The sequence below is a fragment of the Paramisgurnus dabryanus genome, chromosome 2, assembly GCF_030506205.2.
Source record: "Paramisgurnus dabryanus chromosome 2, PD_genome_1.1, whole genome shotgun sequence".
Taxonomy (NCBI): domain Eukaryota; kingdom Metazoa; phylum Chordata; class Actinopteri; order Cypriniformes; family Cobitidae; genus Paramisgurnus; species Paramisgurnus dabryanus.
The window spans coordinates 20,179,380-20,204,005 of NC_133338.1; the positions used below are offsets into that span (position 1 = coordinate 20,179,380).

Here is a 24,626-nt window from a genome sequence, read left to right on the forward strand (position 1 = left end):
GAAGCTGCAGAAATCTGCTTATTTATCGCTCAAGTCTACATAAGTCAGTGGAAGGGTAAATACCCTTATATTTTTAGAAAAACTACATAAGCAATGTTGCACCTTACACAAAAAATATGACTGACTCACTTATATCTATTATAGAACACTTATAGAACAGGACCTTTTTAAAAAACTGGTAAAACAGTCCTGGCAATTTACCAGTAAGGGAAGTTGGAAGATTACCAGTAATTGACGAGTACGATGCTAAGTGTGAAGAATAGGGTTATTGGTATGAGCATTGGTATGGCGTCAGAACACACTGCCGATCAAAATGATCCAACACAGATGACGCATTTATCCCCCAACCCCCCGCCTGATGTGTGAATGATATCTTACTGGAAAAAAAACGGAACGTTCTTGCATGTGTGAACGGCAAATTTGTGTATTTACTTGTAATTTAATGGTAATTTACTGAAATTACTGTGTGAACGAGGCTGTTGTCAGGTGGTAAACTTCTGCAAGAAATAATTAATATTTAAAAAAGCAATTCCTTGAGTCACCCTCCGATAGCAGCCTAGTAGTCCCGAGGGACCCAAATCTCCAAATTTGGTTGTTGCTAATTCCGACCAAAATAGTAGACAAGCAAACAGAGATGGAAAGTTTGAGTATACATCAGAGAGAGAGGAAGATGGAAAGAAAGATATAGAGGGGAGACGACGAGGGATTAGATTTGACAGTAATCCATGGTTATTTATGCACATCCACGGGGGGAGTAACGCAAGGTCCCGTTGGACTCTGTGTCCCAGGCAGTGTACCCTGTCAAGCTGGAGTGTGGCCATGGATGTCCCAGTGGATCTTCTGAGGATTCATATTAAATGATCTTCTTAGGAATAAATGCCACTTAGAGAACTATATATCTGTCTGCAATGCACTGATGCAAGAAGGCAGATGTGTTCTTTTTGCATACGGTTATGATGAATTGAGGTGTCTGGGGTGTCCTCTTACTGTGGTCTATGAGAACATTGCTAAACTAGATTTTAAATTGAACAAGAAAAAACTATATTTTCTAGCTAAAGTTGTTAAGTAGCACTGGTCTAGGAGGGCGGAAAGTAGGACGTTCTAGGCAAAGTAATATTGATTGTCCTTGTAGAACAGCTGGGAACAGAGACAGACAGGTTTCTGTTTTTCAAAATGAACTCACACCTGGGCTCAATGGCTGCTCTTTTCTTTACAACATATATAAGCAGAGTCTGATGCCTACACTGTAAAAAATACTTGTTGCACTTAACTGTTTAAAGTGCACCTATTTCATTGCTAAAAAAGGTTTTTTGTGTGTATTTGGTAAAATACAATGTGTTCACATGGTTTATGGTTAAAAAACACATTATTTTTCACATACCGTACATTTTTGTAGCTTCAGATTTCACTCTCTTCGTGAAACGCACAGATTTTGTACAAAACTCATCGTTTTGAAAAACCCTGTATACCTGATTGGCCAGCTAATCTGTATGTTGTGATTTACCTGAATACCTTTGACGTCAGCTGGAAATGTGACGCTCTTTACCATGTTTGAAAGATTCGCTCACAATGCAATGCTAACAGGAGTTAACTTACAGGCTATGAGAATTATGATAATGTCAGTCTTTAATATATCACCAATCCCAGGAAGTAAACTGTTGCCTACAATCCTTCTGTTTGTTGTAGTCCAAGAAAAGAAATTTACGTTCGGGACGATAACCCGCGTCATAGTTTACTTTGCGATTTGTACCTTTTGCATATTGTTAACATGTACTAATACACACTTAAACACCAAAAGAAGTGTAAAATCGTGAATCAGACAATAGGTGCTCTTTAAGTTTAAACGACTTGAATTAATAAGTCATTTCAACTTTTTTGACTAGTTGCTATAAAGTTGTAATAACTTAAGCTCATTCAACTCTCTATTTTATTTGTATTAACTCCTCGCTAGTCAAGAAAGTTGAAATGACTTGTTAAGGACATTTTTACAGTGTACATTAAGAAAACATGGGTTACTTGTACATTTAATACTTAATAAATATTTAAGTATTTAAATATATATGTATTTAAATATTTAAATACTAAACAGCAAGATAAATGGGACATGCAACATTGATTTAGTGATGCACCGATGTATCGGCCGCCGATATTTATCGGCCGATTTTTGATGAATTTGAAACCATCGGCATATCGGCAACAGCACGAGAAAGGCCGATACCGATTGTTTATTAAACCGCATAAAGGCAATGAGTTGCATGTCTGTTGTATAATCCAGCATTTTGTAACAATAATTATCAAAATAATTAAATACTTCCCAAAACAGAATTAGTTGTATAAATTATAGTTTGTCAGACGTGCGATGAGGGAAAAAATAATAAATCACATAGTTAATCACGCGAGATTACTCATTCACGTGATCCATGCGGTCTAGAGTATTTCGGGAAAATGTCTGCGGTCTGGGCTTTCTTCAAAATCTCAGATAAAGACAAAAAAAAATCGCCATTTGCAACGAGTGTTCTGCAGAAATATCAAGAGGAGGTAGTATTGTATACAAGTGTTTAATATCGGCATCAGTATCGGCCAGAAGTTGTCTGTTTAAATCGGTATCAGCCCCAAAAAATCCTATCGGTGCATCCCTAGATTTATCCGACAGATTTACTTGGGTAACAGGGAGATACTTGGGTAACTGTATTGGGAAATATAGTGGGGGGATACACTTATCAGTACATGCATCGCCTGGGAATGAAGTAAAGTGGTGTTCACAGTATTCATCTCAGAAATGAATGTCGTCAAGGTTTCAGCTTTGGCTGTTAGCTCCTGCTCATTCCTTCCTAACGTCATAGTATCTGTTTGCTGTGACAGGTTGGATAGGACACTCAAACAAACAAACAAACAAACAGAGCAATGTATTAAAAGAGCCACCAAGCTGCACTTCTTGGGGAAATCACTTTTTGGCTTGTCTCTGCACATTAAACTGAAATGAACTAATTCCAGTTAGAATTGCAATGCTAACAGACAGTTCTCTTATGGTTGTTTATGAATCATAAATTCTTACTGCTGCAATAAAAAAGTTATTGTATGCTTGCGTTTTATTTTGAACATAGCTCTGTTTGTTTAAGTGACACGACATGTCAAATTCTGATTTAGATAATGATAGGAGATTTGGGTGGGGCTACAGTACCTGTAATAAGCCGTGGCAATAAATCGACTGAGTGTTTTGAACATTTTCGCAATTCAGTTTGGCCAGCCAGTCAGTTTCTACTTTTAACTCACTCGTTCAGCCTGCAAGAATGGTCTCATTCTTTTGATAAATATAAACATATCATTACATGGCCATTTACACTTGAGCAAATCGCAGTGCAGTTTTGCAAACGCATTTGCAAAACTTTATTTTATGGCCAACCTGATTTAGACTTTTGCATATCTTACTCTGCGTTCTGTACATGCAAATCTTTTGAGCACTAATTTTACTTCATAACTAAGTGTAAGTGTGTTGATATCCCATATTTATTTCACTTTACATAATGTTACATAAACAAACCAGACACACAAAGGGGCTGATTCTACCTGGTATTAAGATGCGGCTGGTTGATCGGTTGACAAGTGGATGTGAGAGACACATTCACACCTGGTATTTCAATTTGTCTCTTTTGTCCACTTTCGACCGCTTATGGCCTGATTACTGAGAGGGTGGTCTGTGGGCGACCACCTATTAAATATGAGCAGGAGAAATTATGGGTTTAAAGGTCCCATTTTTTTCTGTGTTTTCAAAGATTGAATTGTTTTTACAGTGCGCAGTATAACACGTGTTCATGTTTCACATGCAAATAAACACATTATTTTTGACACAATTTACTTATCTGTATATCATTGTTTTCACTGTCCATAAAACAGGCTGATGTCTTCCTTGTTCTATGATATGTAATGAGTTCTGATTGTTTAGCTTGTTTAATGTGTTGTTTAATTCGATAGCAGCTTAGCATAACCAGAGCCGTTTGAGCCAAAACTGGCAACTGACGTATTCCTGTGGGTGGATTTTAGTCAAAAACTCTTATATTGACGTCATTCAACTGGGAAGTAGTGGTTGTAGAAAATATATCACCTGACAGTGAACTTTGAGCTTTATAATTTTGCAGGTATTATTTATGCTCTAACAGCAACATTACACACTAACTAAAGTAAAAAAATGGGATCAGGAAAAATGGGACCTTTAAATTGGTGGGCACTCATATAAGGTCAGAGTCCGCTGCTTGCTGAACATGGCGTACAGAGTTTTGCACATGTATATGTAAGAGCTTTCTCAGATTTTTCAGCGCAATTGATTTAATAAGCTCTTGCAACTTTTCAAAATGAAACTGAAGGGGCCTAAAGACTGCACTGTACACTGTGTGTTCACGCTAGAAGTCCTATCTGATTAAAAAAACATTGTTCTCGGTACATCACATATCACAGATCAACAGGCGAAGAGTAAACGGTGTTATATGGCTGCTTAACACATTTAACCACATGCATGTCTACACTGAAAAAAATATACGCTGAATTTTTGTCAAATTAACATATATTTTTATGTTACTTCAACTTAAAAAATTAAGTTAAAGTGCACCAATGTTATGTTGCATATTTGTTATAATACAATGTGTTTATGTGGTTTATTGTTAAAAAAGACATAATTTTCCACATACCAAAATTTTTTGCAGCTCCAGATTTCACTCTCTTCCTGAAACGCATGGATTTGAAAAGCTCTGTGTCCCTGATTGACCAGCTGTCTGTACTTTGTGATTGGCCTGAATAAAAATTAACCTAATAAACTATTTCAGCTTAATTTTATAAGTTATGTCAACTTTTTACAACCCCAAAACTTAAAATATTAAGTTGAAATGACTTGCAAAACCAAGTTGCTTTTTTACAGTGTACACTATGCAATCCAGTCGAATGCGTTTTCGACTACCTCTGAATGTGGTCGAATGTGGATGAGCTCAAAATGTTTCACACCCCATTTACACCTGTATTTAGCGTCATCCACTTGTGATCCGATTGACCGCATTTAAACTCATTTTTTATTTTTCACAAAAGTTTAATGCCTTCCAGAAAACATAGCATACAATATATCGAATGAAAGAACAGACCTTGTGTTTTCAAACAACAAAAAAGGGTTCATCCTACCTTGATTAGTTCTCTTTTATCACCTCTACAATATGTTTAGGTTTCTTCAATAACAACAAATTTTAAAGCAACACCAAAGAGTTTTTTTACCTTTAAATAACGTTTCCAAAAAAGTTTCAGTCGTTCATCCACTCGAAACATGGTGAACGGCACTTTACATTCGCTTTGCAGCCCTCTATCGGCCAAAACCGCACTAAAGATGTTTCCAACCGTCAGGTCGCGGTCCTGTAGTTCGAGTGAAAACTACAAAAACTTGCTTTACGGCAGACCTACAATCCAATCAGAGCCAGCTATGCTGCAGTATTTACGACAGTGGTAATGGACAATTACGCTTCTAACCTGTACGGGGAGCAAAGAGCAAAAACTCTTTAGTGTTGCTTTAAGCAAAAATGTTCAATTTTTGTGAAGGACTTTTGATCGAGATAAGATTCAGAGTGATGACTAAAACATACACAGAGTTCTTACTCTTTCACGTGAAGCATTGCTTCCGGGTTGTATGAGTTGTGGATAATAGCGGTATTGCTGATTCCCGGAAAAACTTGTCATTGGCAGGGAAAGAGTTAATACCAGGTGTAAACAGCCTTATAAAGCCTGCCATAACTCTTAATCATAAAGCCAAATTTAATTCCAGCAATGTCAACATACCTGTAAATAGCTTTTGATGGTCAAGATAATGAACCTGGTGACACTGGTAAATCAACATGGCATTTCTGGTAAAGCTGATTGATAAAAAACGGAGGTTAAGCTTGTTTAGAAGCCTGATAGGGGAAACATCAGCATCCCATACCTAATACCAACATCCAAAACATAACATATACTGGTGATCAGTCATGTTTTTTTTAGCAGGATGTGTTCATTTAATGTATTACCTGTAATACATCATCAAATGCTGTTGCAGTCAGTTATCTTTACCTGCAGCTATACCCACAATCCTTAGGGTCTTGGTGCTTTACTCCTCTCCCCACTCCACTCACATATGCCTGCTTTGTGCATCCACTCATCTGTTTAAGGGCCCTGCTTAACTCAGCAAAAGTGAATAAAGAGTTGCAGTTTTTTAGCGAGTAAAACGAACAGGGTAGATTTAAAACCAACACACACACACAGATTGTGAGTCTGGATGTATGCCCAGCTGTAAATGTATTATACAAGAGCCCAGCTGTGAGTTTATTGTACTGTGTGTGTGCACGTGTGTGTGAGAGAGAAAGTAGCATCAGGTAGTGACCCAAGGCTACTGTCTTTTGATGCTCAATCTCCCATTGACTGCACAGAGGGAGAAGAAATGGTAGGATTTCAGATCAAATTCAAACTCTATTTTAGGCAGAGAAAGGAAAGCGTAAAACATATGCAACATATCCAGATTTCACAAGGTTTTTCCTAGTGTCCGGTCAGTTCTCAAAAATGCTTATCCCAGTATCAGATGTATATGAGGTGACTTGTGCACCTTAGGGTTATATTAGTCATAGCTCAATGGAACCATGCTTATTCACCGCATCGGCCAATCATTATTATATGCATACTTGGTCTGAGAGATTGAATGACCGTGCGCATCTATGAATCAGATCGCTGTCATTACACTGTCAGGCGGTAGTTATGGAAACAGCAGCAATGAAAGTCCATCAGGAATATATTTAATCAAGCTTTATGTACGTATGCACCATGTCAACTCATTCCGTTTAATTTCAGTGATTCTATTGCACGACCTAGACCAAGGCCAAACAATGACTCATGATACGCCATCTGTATGAAGTAAATATTTAGAAGAAGAACCAGAGAGAAAGACGAACGAGAAGGACAGGATGTTGTGGAGTTTAAACTGTCGTCTTATTACGTCAAAGAACCTGGGTTACACATCGTTGTCAAAGCAACCCTTATAAGTGTGCCTCTGTTTCTCTTCCTCTGTGATCTCACACAACCTTTAAACCTTTTCCTTAAACTTTCTCTGCCAAAGTTATATTTAAAAAAATCTATTTTTCATCCACCCTGGCACTTGCAACTCAGCTCTGATATTGTGAAATCACATAAGATCTCAATAATCTCTTTAAATTTAAGTGTATGTACTGTATGTGCAGACGTATGCGTTTTTGTGCATGTGTATATATCCACACACGTGTAAGTGTGTGTGTTTGTGTAAATAATCTCTTTATCTCAGACCTGACAGGGCTCATTCCGTTGAATGTGAGAGGGTGTCAGCAAAGACAGAATGATGGGCAGATAAGAATAGGAAAGCAATAATAAGGCCATATGGGTTTTATAAGGCTTGTGTGATAAACAAGTGTGTCGGAGAAGTGTATGTAACCGGAGTGTGTGACCTCTAATTCAGATCTAGTTTCACAGGTTAAAGGTAATGGAAAGACCCACTCCCATCACCCATTCCAGTGCATGTTAGGGTGTGAGTCTTTTTTCTTAGTTACGTCTCTTTGGGGTCATGGCATTGTTCATTAAGCACTTAGGTCAAGTTTCACATAACCGGAGTAAAAAAAAATAGATACTATCTCGCACGTTGCTTTCGGGACTTGAACACAAGATCTAATTGGCTGCCTTGGTTCAGGAGGTCTGTATGAGTATTTCTGTTTTTGTGTTATTGTATTAATAATAAGTGTGTTTGTAAATGTGTGTGACTATTATGCTATGATGTCCTGACTAACGGTTGCAGCGTATGGGATTTTAACGGTGACCTTGACAATCAGCTTGCATGACCTCTCTCTTTCTCTGTCTGTTTCTGTATATATATATATATATATATATATATATATATAAAATAGGCATAAATCATTATTTAGACTAGATCTATAAATTAACAGTAATTGGAATGTAAATACATGTTCAATAAATAATTTATTTTAAAAAATGACATTAAACCCAATATTTTAAAGTCTTTCTGTAGTCAATAATTTTATCACTTAAAACTCATCTGTGAGCAACATAAAAACAAATATAAAAGTTTTACCTGTCATTGTAATTTCTTCATGCTTTGAAACAGCTTTATTGTAACTCTATACCGTGGCCTCATTAGGGGCCAGTTTTACTAAATGGGGCAAATTAGCACGAGAGCGCAAGTCCAAAAAAAAAAAACACGCTGATGGGAGTGGTAATATGTGGGTTATTTACTAAAAAGGCACAAATTAAATAACACAGGAAATAAAAGAGGGGTCACTAGGAGAAGTCACACAATAGCAGGTGTTTCAAAACTTCTTGCAAACCTTAATTTTTTGTCCTCTTTTCAGTGTACTATGGCTTCGTTAGCTGGTATTTCACCCAAATTTTTAGCGCTGGACTCAAACGCATCAGGTGTTAAAACTCACCCGTAACTGATGCTATGTTTACACCAGCCGCGGTAGAGGTGACAAGCACGGGTGATTTACGTGTTAAGTCAATGCAAAGACGCGATTACACACAGATTATTATCCGTGTTGAAAAATCTGAACTTCGGCGGATTTCCACGCCACGTTAACCAATCCGGACCTTGCTGTAGTAGTGATTACAAGATGCGAGCGGAGTGGCGGAGTCTCAGCAAAGTCGCAGAAGCCCCTCCCATGACGCGAATTTCCACATGAATTTCTCGAATGACTAGAATTTCACGCGCGAATGAAGCGAGTGAACTTAAATGTTTAGGCGTCCAACTACGCGCGAATAGCGCATTTTTGCCGCCTCTACCGCGGCTGGTGTAAACGCAACATAAGGATCATCGCAGCGAAAAATTTGGGGTGTGAAATCCCAGCTGACAAAGCCATAGTAGGCTGAAAAGAACTGGAGGGCAAACAATTAAGGTTTACTAGAAGTTTGAAAACATCTGCCATTCTGTGACTTCTCCTAATGACTTCTCTTTCATTTCCTCCACAAATAAAAAATAACATAGCTTGGCAAACAATATTTTTGAATAATAAGCTCATCTGGCATTCCAAATAAACTGTTAAATGTTAAAAATCTTCTGCCTTGTTCCACGCGCTCTCTGACCTCCTCTTATCAGCAACAATTGCAGCCATTTCAAAAAATGATTTAAGACATGCTTTTTTCGGCATATATAAGGTGGCAAAAATAACTAGACTACACCTTTTCAACGTTAATTATTCACTGCATGCTGTGTTTACACCAGCCGCGGTAGAGGCGGCAAAACGCGCTATTCGTGTGTAGTTGGACGATTGAACATTTGAGTTCACTCGCTTCATTCGCGTGTGAAAGCTGCGCTCGAAATTCTAATCATTCGAGAAATTCCAGCGGAAATTCGTGTCATGGAATTATTCACTTTAGTAAGTTCCGACAGTCTGTATTTAAAGGTATAGCGGAAGATTTTCCCGAATTATTTAAAAGAACCGCCCCTCGATATTTTTTAAAAAATGCTCCCGAGATGGAACGCCTGTTAAACGCGTGCACGAGACAGAGAGAGAGCATGCAGGAGCTCAGTTCTTCTCTTCGCTCTGTTTACAAGTTTCTGTCGGCATGTTTACCGTGTCTGTGCGGTTCGTGACTTGTGACAGGGCTAGCATCGCAAATCATAGCTTACATCAACTTTTACCAGCAGTGATTTTAAATGGATTTCTCCAAATAGCATGAAAAAATGTACCTTTCCAGTAGAAACTTCATGGGAAGCCCAACCTGTCCTTTTAGCTCACGCCAGCGTGTGAAATAGTCTCCCATAAACATCTGGTCTTGTTTCTTTATTTATAGTCCTTTCTCTTCTTGTCATACAATTCGTAGACACTTTTTCTCTTGCGACCCTCAGACATTTTTAAAAAAACACAGTGAGAACGCGACCTTCAATGAATGGTTGAAACCGTAGCACAACACACATACACGTGAAAGTGCGCATGTGCAGAAAGCGAACGTAGAGGCGAGCACGTGCGACGGTTATACGTCAACATATAATCAGAATGATTGACATCTGGGATGACCAATAACAGTGGTGATCCACCCGGAAAACGAAAATCTCCCGCTATACCTTTAATGGCAAAATTATGGTTTGCGCTTGTGCAAGCTGTTAGTAAATCTGGCCCTTAGTGTACACCATTTTATGAATATGCAAATTAGTCCCCACCTGTAAACTTTTGCACCACCATAGATATATATGTAAATAGATGCCACATTCGTCAGTTTCAGACACATAACTGCTACGTTCATTTTTACTCAATGCATACATGAACTGCGTGTTTGCAGCACTAATCTTTAAGCGCTGATGTTAACAGCACTCACTCTGCATGTGTAAGCAGCACAGAAGTAGAGCCGAAGCATCTGTGCTGCAATCGTTTCAGCGTTGAGTCCATAAATGATATTTATGACTCTAACTATTGATCCATGTTTTTAAATGATTGATTACATGTTTGTGAACCAAGATGATTTTAAACATTGGGAATATTTTTGGAAAAAAATACTCCGCAATGGTGTTGAATAATGAATTTACACATACCATGGCTTGTCTAACAATAAAAACCTGATTTTCCTCATCGTGGGACTTTAAGACACTTGTTCTTATCAAATGTAGCCCAGTAAAGAACTAGTTGCAAAGTCAGTGCTTTGTCAATGGATAAATACTCAGGGACCAAAAGCTTGCCAGACCGGTCTGTGTGTACTGTCATGGTATGAAAATGCTGCCTCAAGTTTTTTTTATTCTTCCTTTGTCTTACCACAAGGAAAATGTCAAGATATGAGGGTTCCTCACAAAAAGTGTCAAACTGCTGACTCAAAAGATGTTATCTTTGACAGTTTTTTTGCTGCTTTTTCTCTTTTGCAATGTTTGATATTGCTTAACGTCTCTAATTCGATCTCACTTTTCAGTTGCTCAATTTCGTCTTTAGCCCTGACAGCTCTACACATAATAGGAGAAGACGTTTGCAAAAAACACACAAGCACCAGATGCACGAGCACACATACATACGCAATATTATATACTCGTTCCGTGCGTCCAATTCCTCTGCTAACTAGGTTTGTGTGTGAAGAGCTTATGGCTACTGCTGGCAAACAAAACTGATTAAGGTCTGCAAATGAATTATTTTTCCAATAGCCTGGAGTTTCTCTGTGTGCGTTTATGTGATGAATGGCATCGGATCAAAGATCAGACAGTGGTATTAAAGCATCAAACATGTCATCTAAACAAACAGTTTTTCTTTTGTAATATTAACAATAATGCTAATAGATTTTGTAAACGATACCCTTGAAAAAGTCAAAGTGATCCAACCACAAAATGTATGTGCATGCTCGTACATGTATCCTGTTTAAACACTTCCACATTGTGGCAATGTAACTGTATTTGGATAACTGTTTGTGTTCAGTGAGTGTATCTCTCTAGTACCGGTTTAAGCTTGTTGTGGGGCTGTTTAAAGAACAGACTGGGCCTTAGGCTGAGTTATGTAACACTCTCATATGTTCAATTAACGAAATCAACCTGTCTGTGGCCTACGCCGCAGTCAAAATCTGACAACTCTCCCACAGAATCAGCTTTTTCTCAGAAGTCTGGCTGTTCGTACGTTGTGTGCTCGGAGTCTCCTGTCAACCTGTCAAAGACTTCATAATGATTGATGCTCTGGATTTGCACTTCACTCAGGACTTCATCTTTTATTCTTGCTCTATGTTCCAGCATTTTAAACTTCAACAGACTGTCCTCTCTCTCTTTCTGGATTTGAATATGCAATATTAAAAGTTTTGGAGTAATGTACACTCATTTAAAAACATCTGCTAGCCGCTTACCTCAGTATTTGCGTCATTTCTGCTCATCTCGATTTTTTGCCGTTGCGCTTTTTATCTTTATACCTCTCCTTCCGTTCAGTAATGACACTCAATGTTCCCTCTAAAACATGTTGTTTGTGCTTGTGTTGTTTGTGATTAAAAAGGGGAACAAGGAGACGCTGGAGCACATACAGGTTTAAACGCATAAAGAAATAAATGGGCTTTTTTATTGAGTCCCACATTAGGAAAAAGTGCAGGTTAAACCCAGTGACCCAAGAGGCGGCACTCTGTGTCTTTGTAAAAACTTGCTTACAAAGATTCGGCTGTTCTGCGTGTAACATCAAACGTGTCATACCTGGGCACAATTTGTCTGCTGTGTGTTTTTTTATCTAATCCATGTTACATTGTCTTTTTTTGTGTCTGTGAATGATGATGAGTGTGTCATTCATCAGGTGTGTGTGGGTTTCGGTGATTGTCCGTGTGTGTTGGCAGGTTAAATACTGCAGGGCGTCTGTGACATGCTTTATGAGTCACCCTGACAAGTCTTTTTTTTATTACCACCCAGCTTCACTTTTGCAGTCTAATCCTGAATTAGTTGGCATTAGACGATTGCATTGAAACTGTTTACGTTGTATTAACACAGAAGATTGGTAATTGGATGCAGTAGACAGACTAAGTTTACTTAGTAGTCTTTTCCCATAATTATTACTTAAGTTGACACAGCTCAAAATCATTAGTTTACATGAAATACTTTTTTAATGAAAACCCCAATAAGTCGATGTTACAGAGTATAGCCCCTTAAACTCTGCGGACTTGGTACTGCAACAATTTTTGTTGTTGTTGTGGAGTTTTCTGTTAAGTAAGACAATTTTATCCACTTACTCCAAATTATGTGGGTAGGTCTTTTTTTTAATTCAGGCATGCCCAATTCTGCAAAAAAAAATGTAATTATACTGCAGACTGAAAAGCTTGCTTCTCCACAGAAATACATGTAAACTCTTATTTTGGCATGCAGTTTCATTTTTGAGCAGATAAATACAACACACTGAACAGAGTCCATGTTTACCAAAGCAAACACTTATCACCTAAATGATGACTTTACAGAAAACTATTATTGACAAAAATGTCATCAGTAACATTAAAATAAGCTAAAACCTCTTTAACCTTTTATTTTCAACTATTTTAATGCCCATCAGTTTAAGCATAAATAATCAAAATATTAATATGCAATGTCTTATGCGTATTATTCATGGCATTTTGTGCAAAGATTTTAAGTATTGTAAATGTAAAGAAATGTGTTTATAAGGATTTTGTAGGTTTAAAGGGATTGTTCACCCAAGAATGAAAATTTGGTCATTTACTCACCCTCATGTTTTTTTTAAAGAAGATATTTTAATAAATGATGGCAAGCTTGTTACCATAGTAGAGTTCCATAGTAGGGAAAAAATATTATGGAAGTATTGTGATAAATGATGAAGAAGATATTTTGATAAATGATGTAAGCACACAGTTGACCGTACCCATTGAATTCCATCATATTTTTTTCCTACTATGGAAGTGAATGGTTACAATCAGCTGTGTGCTTACCACCATTTATCAAAATATCTTATTTTGTGTTCATTGGAATAACTAAATTCATACAGGTTTAGAACAACATGAGGGTGAGTAAATGATGATAAATATTCATTTTTGGGTGAACTATCTCTTTAATTTAAATAAATTAAATAATATTTCACTCTTAAAGGCAGTGTTGCGTGATCTCCAAAGTGTTTTTTTCAAAAATCACATACCCCGCCTTTAAATGTAACATTACAAGTAATTCTTGGTAATGATTCGGTTTTTGTGGCTTAAAAAGCCTCCTCAAGAAAAATAACACAACCACATTTCCAAAGCAGAGCAAAAAGTATTTAGACATTTCCCAACTATGTCCACGATAAATCTGATATTGGTCATTCGTTGTTACGAGTCACAGAAGATGCAGTCTTTTCTTTTTTGTTCATGAATAAAGATTTGCCACAGCCTGACCTTTTGCGTGGTGTGCATATGTTGTGCAGACAGAATGTCTTAATGGACATATGTGCTCACTACTGAACATTGGTGATCAAAGCTCTAGAGTTACAGTGTAACTTTACCTTCCTGGGGAAAAAGAGAGAGAGAGAGAGATGATAGAAGGAAACAACAAGAGAAATAATCTGTTAATAATTAATCATTTGATAAGTTGTGATTTGAATCTGTATTTGGACGTACTGTCCAAATTTGAAGCTGTATAAAGATCCGAACAGTTGCTCAATAAATGATCCACACACTCTTGATAATACCCTGAGCTTCTGACTGTGCGCATACACGCATGTTTACTGAGCTCAGCTGTTGCAAAAAGTTTTGAAAATGACACATATAATTTTTACAAAATCTGCTGCTTTAGTGTTTTTAGATCTTTCTTCAGATGTTAATATGGTATACTGAATTTTATAAGTGACAATGCGTTTTCCATTTTTTAATTTCAAGTTTTTTACAGTTTTGTCAGATTTAGCTCAGTTCTAGAAATAAATGTCTCCCTAAAGTATAGCTAATCCTTTATCTCCCCCCACACACACATACTTTGCTAAAACATCACATGCAAAAGGAAGACTATGAACTCTTATGATGACTTATGGCATTTAATAAAACTTACTACTTTTTTTTGCAAAAGTGGCTGGCTTTCTGTGAAACTCACATTATATGTTTTGCTAGTATTAATTAAAAGGTTCATTTTGCAACAATGGTTGTGTAAAAGTGCAGTCACGGGGCTGTCCCTTTGGAACAAAATGGGGTTAAATGACAAGCCCATGGGCGCATCAGCAAGCACTCCCACTAAGATCTCCCAGATCAGTTCCTTCGCAGCATATTGAATACAATATGCTATAGGTGACAAGTATGTGATAGATGTTTTTTAATATAAGAGGACTTCTTGGGGATGTTTAAGGTATTTTCATATATACTGCCATTATATTCTGCCTGAAGTTACAAAAGAGAAGAGAGAGTTACAGTTTTGCTGTAATAAGAGTGCTTCTGTTGCTTGCTTCACACTGGCATAGCAAAGCTAAAGCCGGTATGTTTACACAAGCAGACACAAGATGTGTACCTTGTTAACATTTACTAACAGATCACTTCGTTTTAAAACTACAGGGAACTCATTTCAATAGCAGGAACATTGCGAAATTCATGGGGCCCGAGAGAAGTCTTTTGGGGTAAACCCATCTCCTCTTAGCCCAATATGTGGACTGTACAGGGTATTCGTATATGTTATTTGTGTAAGTTATTTCCTTTTTACTTAATTGACTTTATCTTGCTCTTTATTTGGGGCTTAATATTTGTAAGACTGTGTGTGTGTAAATTGTCCTCACAAAGATAGGAATACCAGTATTTTTGTGACCTTGTGGGGACAATTTGAGGTTCCCATGAGGAAACAAGCTTATAAATCAAACAAAATGATGTTTCTTGAAAATCTAAAGTAGCAGAAAGTTTTCTCTGATGGTTGGGGTTAGGGTTTGGGTTAGGGGAAGGGAATAAAATATACAATTTGTACAGTATAAAAACCATAATGTCTATGAAATGTCCCCACAAAACATGGAAACCAGAATGTGTGTGTGTGAGTGTGCGCGCCCTTGCGTGCGTGTGTGTGTCATGCAAGTGGGCATTACAACACTGACATAAAACAACAGCTGTGGAAAACTCAGGGCACACACACACACACACACACACACACACACATACATATTTCTGAATAACCATATTATTGTGTCACACTAAAGTTGGACAAAGTTTAATGTGAAGCTGCTTAGTGATTGATAACCTTAGGGGATAACTCTCTCTCTTCCTCTCTCTCTATCTTTCTTTTACTCTTTTCTCTCTCTCTCTCTCTCTCTCTCTCTCTCTCTCTCTCTCTCTCACACACGCACACACATAAACAGGCACTCACACATATCTATCACACATACACACATAGCTGTCTATACATTCTTTCATACACCGGATGCATTACATACTATATGCCAGTATGCGATTTAAGGCTCTCATCAGCTTTTTTTTCCTGTGCACTGACATGCACATGCACGGACACGCGCGCACACACACACACACACACACACACACAGTCTGTCCCTGACTGTACTCTCTGTCACACTGAACTAATGTGTGTTGATAAAACATAAAACATGTCACAGACCAGACAGAAAGTGAAAATAAAGAGAGATGGTAGAATGGTCCCAGAGGCATTGTTAAATTGATCAGTGTACGAATGAAAGAATAGACGAAGAAATGAGAGCGATGGATTGTTATGTGGTCTATCTCATTACTATACTTACCGCAGGAAATTGGTTTCACCTGCAGCAGTGTGATTTTGTATTTTATGTATGCAGTTATTTTTATGTATATATTATGCGTGTGTGTGTGTATATATATATATATTTTTTTTTCTTCTTAAAAATAAGCTTTCTTTTTAATTTTTATAAGCTTTATAAATGTATTTATTTACAGTTTTTCTGAATTGCCAGAACATATTTTCTAAACCATCACTCGTTTTCTCAAAACCTTAAACACAAATCCAAATTGTCAAACTAAATTCGCAGAACCTCTGACTCTTCTTGCAAAATTGAACAATTCCTTCAAAACCATTTCACCTGTACTCAAAATCAAACAAAGTTTTCAAATCATAAACATGTAAGTCTAGAATATAAAACACTAGAGAGCATCCATAAGACCAGGGGTCTCAACATGGTGCCCGCGGGTCTGTGAGGTGCCCACCCAAGCACATTCTATTACAGTTTTTACCAATTGCTTACACACGTTTTCTCCTTTTTTCAAAACTCTACACACAATTCTCAAAACTGCACACACAAAATGAAAAGTAGCTCAACCTAACACTGCATTCAAATAATCTGACCTTTGACTATTTATAGGCATATCTATACTACTGTAAAGTAAAGCAGTGATTGGTTACTGATCAGTTAAGTAATTAATATTTGCACATTTGAGGAGTGTGTCTGTGTGACCTGGTGAATAAGTGTAGCATTTTGATTGGTTGTGTTTGGAAAAGGAAAGCAAGTCACTTCCTCAAAGATCTTTGTGTTTTAGGTAGAGAATTGTGTGTAGTGTTTTGAAAAAAGTGTTTTATGCAATTGAAAACTGAGTCAAAGGCTGAGAAATAGCTTATGGTTTTGAAGATTTGGCATGTAGTTTTGCACTTTGAGTGAGAGGTTTCAAAAATCGTGTGACATGAAAAGATTTTGTGTGTAAGCAATCGTAAAAAAAACTGTAAAAATCACTATTACTGTAACAAGTTTAGTTTAGTGCACACAGTGAATACTTCACTGTAAGCAATGCAAGTAATTGTAAGTTTTCAATATTACTGTAAGCAGCACTTGTATTTTATAAAAAGTGAGCAATCCCACTGCAAAGTTTACCAATTGCATCGTCTCTGGTGTCCTGTTCTTCATCATACTCTTCTTCTGCCTCCCAGACATTTTCCAGTCCACACAACTGGTAAAAAATACCATTAGGAAAAAGTGTGTACAATTTTGAGTTGCTGTGTTTGCTTGATGACAGCTGTGTATAGTTGTGTTCAACTTTTGCCTGCCTGTGTTTAGCATTTATAAAACAAGTACATTGCATTTGTGCATTACAGAGTGTGTTTTAGTGAGAAGTTTGTGTTTAGAGTTTTGCAAAAAGAGTGCATGATTTGACAAATGGGTTTAGTCTATAGACCAATTTAGAGTAGACGTCACAGTTACGTCACTGCAAGCTGCGCGCGCAATGCGGTTGCAGAAAAACAGTGGAAATGAATTAGACACGAGTGAAAAGAGCAAGATAACTCACTAGAAAATGTCCTGTTGTGCTGTTAAGTGTCAGAATAAGAATGCCAAAAAAGATGGCTTTCATTTTTATAAAATACCATCGTCGAAGACATCGTTTGAAGATAAACGTAGGTGTTTATGATTACAATAAGCCCTTAAACGGACAGAATGGAGCGAGGAAATCATCTGGGAATCTTTTAATAATTAGAATAGAAAATAAGTAGAGAAGATGTCCGGTGTTCTGTCGAAGTCTGTTCCCTCCATGTGTTTCTTATAGCGTTTTTATCATGTTACAATTATAATTTATTCAGAATAAATGTTTTTTTATACTGAAAAAGCAATAATATCAAAATTTTTTTCGTTTTCTATTATTTCTTTTTATTTCCTTATATCTTAGCTTATGTCTTCTTCCTGTTTGTTCTAAAATTATTATGTTTACATACTTAATAAATATATAAATATAGCACACACACACACACACATGATGTAAAGTGTTATTAATATATAAACAGGCCTTTTTAATGTATGTTTAAACATAATACTTTTATAATAGTTTTAGAACAAACACGTAAGATAAATATAAGGAAGAAATAGAAAACAGGAAAATTATGAAATATTTAATAAACGCTAGTATTGCTTTTATATGTACTTTAGCGATTCAGACTGTAAAAATAATTGATTTAGAAAAAAAGAACAATACATATACATGACATACATGCATATCAGTAGCCAAGCCATTTAAACTTTTTATCTATCTAAAAAATAAACGTTACGTGATTAAAACGCTATAAGAAACATTGCACTAAAGGGAAACATAGGGGAATCAGACTTCGACAGAACACCGGATCCATAAAAATCATGGTTTAATGCTAAAACACTTCAAAACCCTACTGCGGAGCAGTCACTTTCTGCAACCAGTTTGGCTCCGCCCACAAAAAACGTAATCTCTGTTTGCAAACACGAAATTGGTCTATTATGAATTTGCTTTAGAAATTGGGGTTTAGTGGTTTAGGGATTCAGATAAACTGTATTATATATTGCCTCTCAAGTTAAAGGCCATGATTTCTTTACATTTGGCAGACACTTTTATCCAAAGTGACTTACAGTGCTTTTACAAAATATAAAATTTTATCAGTGTGATCACTGTGTTCAAACCCATGACCTTTTGCGCTGCTAACGCAATGGTCTACCACTGAGCTATACAGGAGCACCCCTAAGCATCCCATTGATGCTCCCCTGAACTCAGTCTCCTCTCTTCCTGATTGATCATTTGGATCTCTGTCTCTGTTCCGTTTGGAACGACTTGTTCTGCAGGCACTAAATATAGCACTTCACTGAGAGGAAGCGTGGTGGAGGGGGCAACCTTTTTACAATTAGAGCCAAGGCACGAAAATTGAGAACAACGAGGAAAGAGAACATTGGCCAATTTTCAAGTACTTCCCCATGTCACACACTGTCATTTTAGTACAACAACATCAATTTACTTAGGAGTAAACGAGTTCATTTGTTTACTTAAATCATACATTCGATGTTGAACTGTGGCTGTTCATTTACGTTGAGTTTTAGTGCCATCATTTTTGGGGTTCCAATTAAAAATAGACCAGGATTTGGAACTGGATCATAGCAGTGCAAAGCAGGGGAATGTTCTGTCCTCCTCTGCAGCACAGTTTTAGATTGCAGCAGGTGTGCTTAACATGCACGATGATAAATCTTGTATGATGTCTCCATTAGTGCAGAAATGTGCACATTTTCTGCAATGCAATTAACAGCCATTGGCCCTAATGGAAGGTTAAACATATCATCAGTGCTCTCACTGAGCTCATCAACGTTTTCCTTGTTCAGTATTTTATTTTTATTTTTTGTAAAAATGTACAGTATAAGCATGCTTGTCAACAACTATTCTCCCCTTCTCTTTATGGTATAAGCAAAAAAGGGATGGATGGATGTCTACCCAAAAAATCTTTAAGCTAAACTAAGATTTGCAATAGGTAGACCATAAAAAGGTGGGTTGTTTTAACACATGTTTGGGTCAAATGTAGTATAGTACATTACTTCGTATGCATAACATATGTTCAAGATTACATACATTTTTTTGACTTAAAACATCAAGGGATACCCCAAAACTGTGCTCCCTGAGCTATACAACTACATGCATTAATACCCTTTAAAAAAATCTGTATATCATATTCATTTAAGCTGTATGTTTTGACTAATTTGACTAAATTAGTTTCTTGGTTATTCAAATGACTTTTTTTATAAACAGCACAATAATATGTGGAATAATACAGAAAATGAAAGGACGCTAGGCAAACAAAGGGGTGACGTGAAGAGGCTGCACTGTTATGAATCATGACTTTCAATCTAATTTTATGCCCTCCCTATTCAGCCTTTGTTTGGAGCTGAGTGATTATTTTGTTTATTTCAGAACCTCACATTTGCAAAAACACTGAGGCGGTTTCCTGGATAGGGATTAGACTAGTCCTAGACTAAAATAAATGTAAGAGCTGTCCAAACTGAAAACAACTTGCACTGACTTATCTTAAAATACATCATTGCCCTTTGTTTTGCCTCATAATACACACAAATAATGTTTTTAGTAAAGCATGTTTGTGAAAACTAGTTATATTTCCTAATTAAACCAAGGCCTAGTCCTGTTTTAAGATAATCCCTGTCCAGGAAACCCCCCTGAGGTTTAGATTAGGCCAGGACCAGTGGCGGCTGGTGACTGCTCTTACGAGGGTCTAGGGTGTCCATTCGTGCCAGTTCCGCCGGACACGTCCCAAACTTGTTTTCGGGTGTGTTCTCCGGAAGTCTCGTTGGCCATCCTAAGAGGGGTGCAAATTCAAAATATGTGTTCGAAGTGTCATTTGTATTGCTCATGTCTTCAAAATATGTGTTTGTTGCGTCATGTGTACCATGTGCACCACGTGTTTTATCAAAATAAGTGCCTGCTGCACACACGTCAAAACCGTCAAGTTCACAAAATACATGCACTTACTTAACAGAAAATTCTACGCATGAGATTATACGAGTATCTGGCAAACGTGAGCGTCTTTTTTATCATAAACCCTGCAGCAGGCACTTATTTTGACAAAACATGTGATCCACATAGGTTCATTCGGCGCTGAACACAAATTTTGAAATGACGAACCACACACATGACGGGCTACGTACATGTTGTGACAAACTTCGCATTGTGCGCCCTCGAAAAAAGAAGTCACCAGCCAGTCTCCGGAGCTCCTGGAGGTGTACCGTGCGCAGTGTGAGTTAATAGTAAGCAACACACACAAAACACTTGGGAAGCTGAACAAGTTTAATTTTCCTCACAAACAACAACACTTTTTTGTGATGTTGATTCCGTGTCAGCTCTTAGTTGGTGTGTGCGTGCACTATTCTGGTTAAAGTGCCCATATAAGGGCTTCCTCTGTACTTCATGCACTGAAGTTTTTCATGTTTTAAAAAAAAACTTTCAGAAACTTGTACAAACCCTGGCAAAGTGCATTCAGCACAGAAATATTCAGCTTTTTTGACCCTTTGCCTATGTTTAGCATTAGGAATCTAACTTATGGGGGTGGGTTCCCAGACAGGGTCGAGGACTAGGCCTTAGTTATATTAGGACATTTAAGTAGTTGTTACAAACATACCTTATAAAAAACATTATTGGTGCGCATCTTGAGAAAAAAAAATGGCACTGATATATGTTAAGATGCCTTAGTGCAAGTTGTTTTTAAATTAAGGCAGCTCAAACATGCATTTTAGTCTGGGACTAGGATAAACCCTGTCTGGGAAACTGCCCCTTAAACAGTGTTAATAAGTCAGAATGCACAAATAGCTTTAAACTATTATTTTAAGTAGTTTTTACAAACACTACTGGTGTGCATTTTGAGAAAATAATAGTACTGATATGTTTTAAGATTGCATTATTCAGTAAAGACAGCTCAAATAAAGATTTTAGTCTTGGACTAGACTTAAGCCCCGTCTGGTATTTTGTGCTTTTATTTGTTTTTCTCTTTTGACATAAGAGGCACTTAACTCTGTTTACCTTAAAAATGTTACAATGAATTAACAAATAGTTATTCTGATAAGAAATGCTGCAATAGAACATACCTATTGATTTTCATGCAATTACGCTGCAGCCAATCATTGAATGAGATAACAAAAATATTTCCCAGAACCTGAATCAGCAAACGTGTTCATATAAAACCTCAAAATCCAGTTTAAAATTGCTAACTTTTTATATTTTCCTCAAATGGACCTGGCAAATTTAAATTTCATGTTGCACTTATGTCTAAATGAAAATAAATGACATGCTAAATGTATTTCTGTCTTTTTCAGAATGTTGATGCTCATACATGATACTGTGGAATTCTGTAAGAATGCCGAAGCTCTCCTGTAAACCTGATTGTACCTGCCAGAGAAAAACAGGAGGGAGAGAGGAAGGTGTGTGCACAAGGCCCAAACAACCTCACAAGCACTTTTGAAAGACACTTCTCCAATGATTTGTTGCTTTAACAAATGGAAACATGTGCCACAACTGCGAGAAGAGCAAGAACTGACTTTGCTCTCCAGACTCTTGACAGAATAGCGCAACAACCAATCAGAGAGAAGAATGAAGCCTGCCAATCCAGAGCCAATGTCAATGGACCTTGATCTTAACCAGTTTAACAGCTTGTGTCCACTAGTATTTAAAAAACTAAGGATTCAATGATGGATGGTGGTTCAACATATAACCACACAAAGTGCCTCTTTTGAGCAGACATTGACTGAAAAACTGATGCGTTTGACGAGAAAGATTGTTATTCTATTTTTATGTAAAAAAGATTGATAAGGAAGAGGTTTTAGATGTGTGATGGTCAGATTACAATATCGCTGATGATGTTTCTGTAAATGATGTTGAAAATGAAGTCTCGTACTGTATGATGTTTAGCTAACCTAGCATCACAGCTGTAATGATTAAATACATCGCTTGACCCATATTTTGACTAGTTCCTTGTGCTTTATTCCCTCCATAGCTACTTAACTGCCCATCTTGTTTCTTTCTGTGTCTCTTTTCATCACTCTCATTCCTTTTTGCTCCCTTCACAGAAGCGCTCTGGAAGGAACCAAGGCATTTGGCTCAGTGACATTAAGGGGCTATTTTTACTCTGTAAGGGTGGGGCAGTTCTGTGATGGTGTCCTGCGGTAGCTTACCTCGACTGGCACGCAAGGATGCTAACTGACCCAATCTGCACTGGACTATGCCAATAATAGTCTGGAACGGGGGTGTTTAAAGTTTAAAGTCATCCCCACATACTGCATCACAGTGTCATCTATTGCTGTCAATACAAATAGAAATTATTCAGAATATAGGCCTGTTTTTGTGTGTGTGTTACTAAAATGTTAAAAAATAATTTATTTTAAATTAGGGAACATGTTTTTCTCTATACCCAGCTTCAAAAATGCCTCAAACATTGACGATTGAGTCTTTAAATATATTTTTTCTAGTGTCTTATGGTGCTAGTCTTTCAATAATGTATACCAATAATGTGTTTTTCTTGATCTTTACTGAAATGTTACGGAGTGTTATGGTCCCTCTTTTGATTGCTTGGATACAAGACGTAACAAATACTGTTTATTGGATCCAGATTGAGCAAGTCTGACAGAAAATCATTTGTGCTGCATTATAGAGGTGGAAATAACAAGTAAGGACCACGACACAAAAGCTATAAACTTAATACACATAACAGGCTGTAGTGCAAGTAAATGCTTAAACATAGCCATGGTAGAGGTCCCACCTTGTCTACATTTAAATCCTATTGAATGACATTCAAGCTTGATGTTAATCATAACATTCAGAAAATTGTCCTTAGGTGACCCTTTAAAAACAAACAATGACATGCCATGCATATTTTTTTGTCCAAGGGCATCATTTCCTTTTAAAATGACTTGATACGTTTATAAAACTAAAAAGATGTTTACTGTAGTTTATTACATGGCTCGTTTGAATGCTTGATTCTGATTGGCCAGTCGCGACATTTGCACGCCACGTTTGTATGACAACCGCTCAAAACTTCACACGGTGGTCGGGATGCTGCAAATCATTTTGACAGGTACGGTTTACTATTACACAAAAATGAAATATAAATGTCTTTTAATAACATGTATGACATCATATTTACAAATGATTAAACCAAATAACGTTAGTTTGTTCGTGACATTTGAACGTCCTATCTTAAACCGAAACTAAACGGGTTTTCCTCGCGGAAGGTCTGCATTCTTTAAAAATGAGCAAATAAAATATTTCAAATCATTATTTAATGTTCCTTACCATAATTATGAGCTAAATAGCCGTGTATACGCGGGATAATGTACTTTAGCAAAAACACAATAGCATTTATGCATTTTTCTTAATATTCAGCCTGTATCTGCCTTTTTATGCATCACTGCCCTCAATTAAACAGATAGGATAGTGTAGTAATAGTATCCCATGCTATGCCTGTATGAATAGAAGACTGTATACTCTCTCAGACCTTAAAGGGAATTTCCACACATCTTTCATACACATTTCACTAGCACAAAAGCAATCTTTATGTGGAAGGTCTGGTTTCAACTTCTTATCCGTACACACTTGGTAGAAGGCGACATGGGGGTTTGGAAGTGAGTGCACATACTCACTGGTGACCTACTGTAGTAGGCCTACTTGTATTATGAGGATCACACAGTGGCCTCAGGACTGCGTATAATAGAAATCCTAAATATAAGAATGGTTGAACAAAATAATGCAAAATTTGCACACTTGCCAGTTAACAAAGTTTTATCTGTGCACACTTCAGCAACACGAGTAAGACAATGTGTTTAGAAATATATTGTGCCTATTGGTCTACACCAGTGTTTCTCAAACTTTTTTAGCCCAAGGACCACTTTATCTTCCAATTCTTTTCTGAGGACCACCTAACAGAATGCCACTCTAACACGCCCCCAAAAAACAACAAAATA

General features: G+C 37.1%; 1 protein-coding gene across 2 annotated transcripts in view; it reads left to right on the forward strand.

The window, feature by feature from the left end:
* Positions 1-22,160, forward strand: part of LOC135730685 (insulin receptor substrate 1-B) — a 42,123-nt gene extending 19,963 nt beyond the window's left edge. For both annotated transcript variants that reach the window (XR_010526043.2, XM_065248573.2), the window contains one exon: positions 21,987-22,160. Coding sequence is in view for 1 of the 2 variants with exons in the window: in XM_065248573.2 (XP_065104645.1) it covers positions 21,987-21,994 (8 nt within the window). In the remaining variant the exon portion in view is untranslated. The remainder of the gene's footprint in view (positions 1-21,986) is intronic.
* The last annotated feature ends 2,466 nt before the right edge of the window (positions 22,161-24,626 follow it).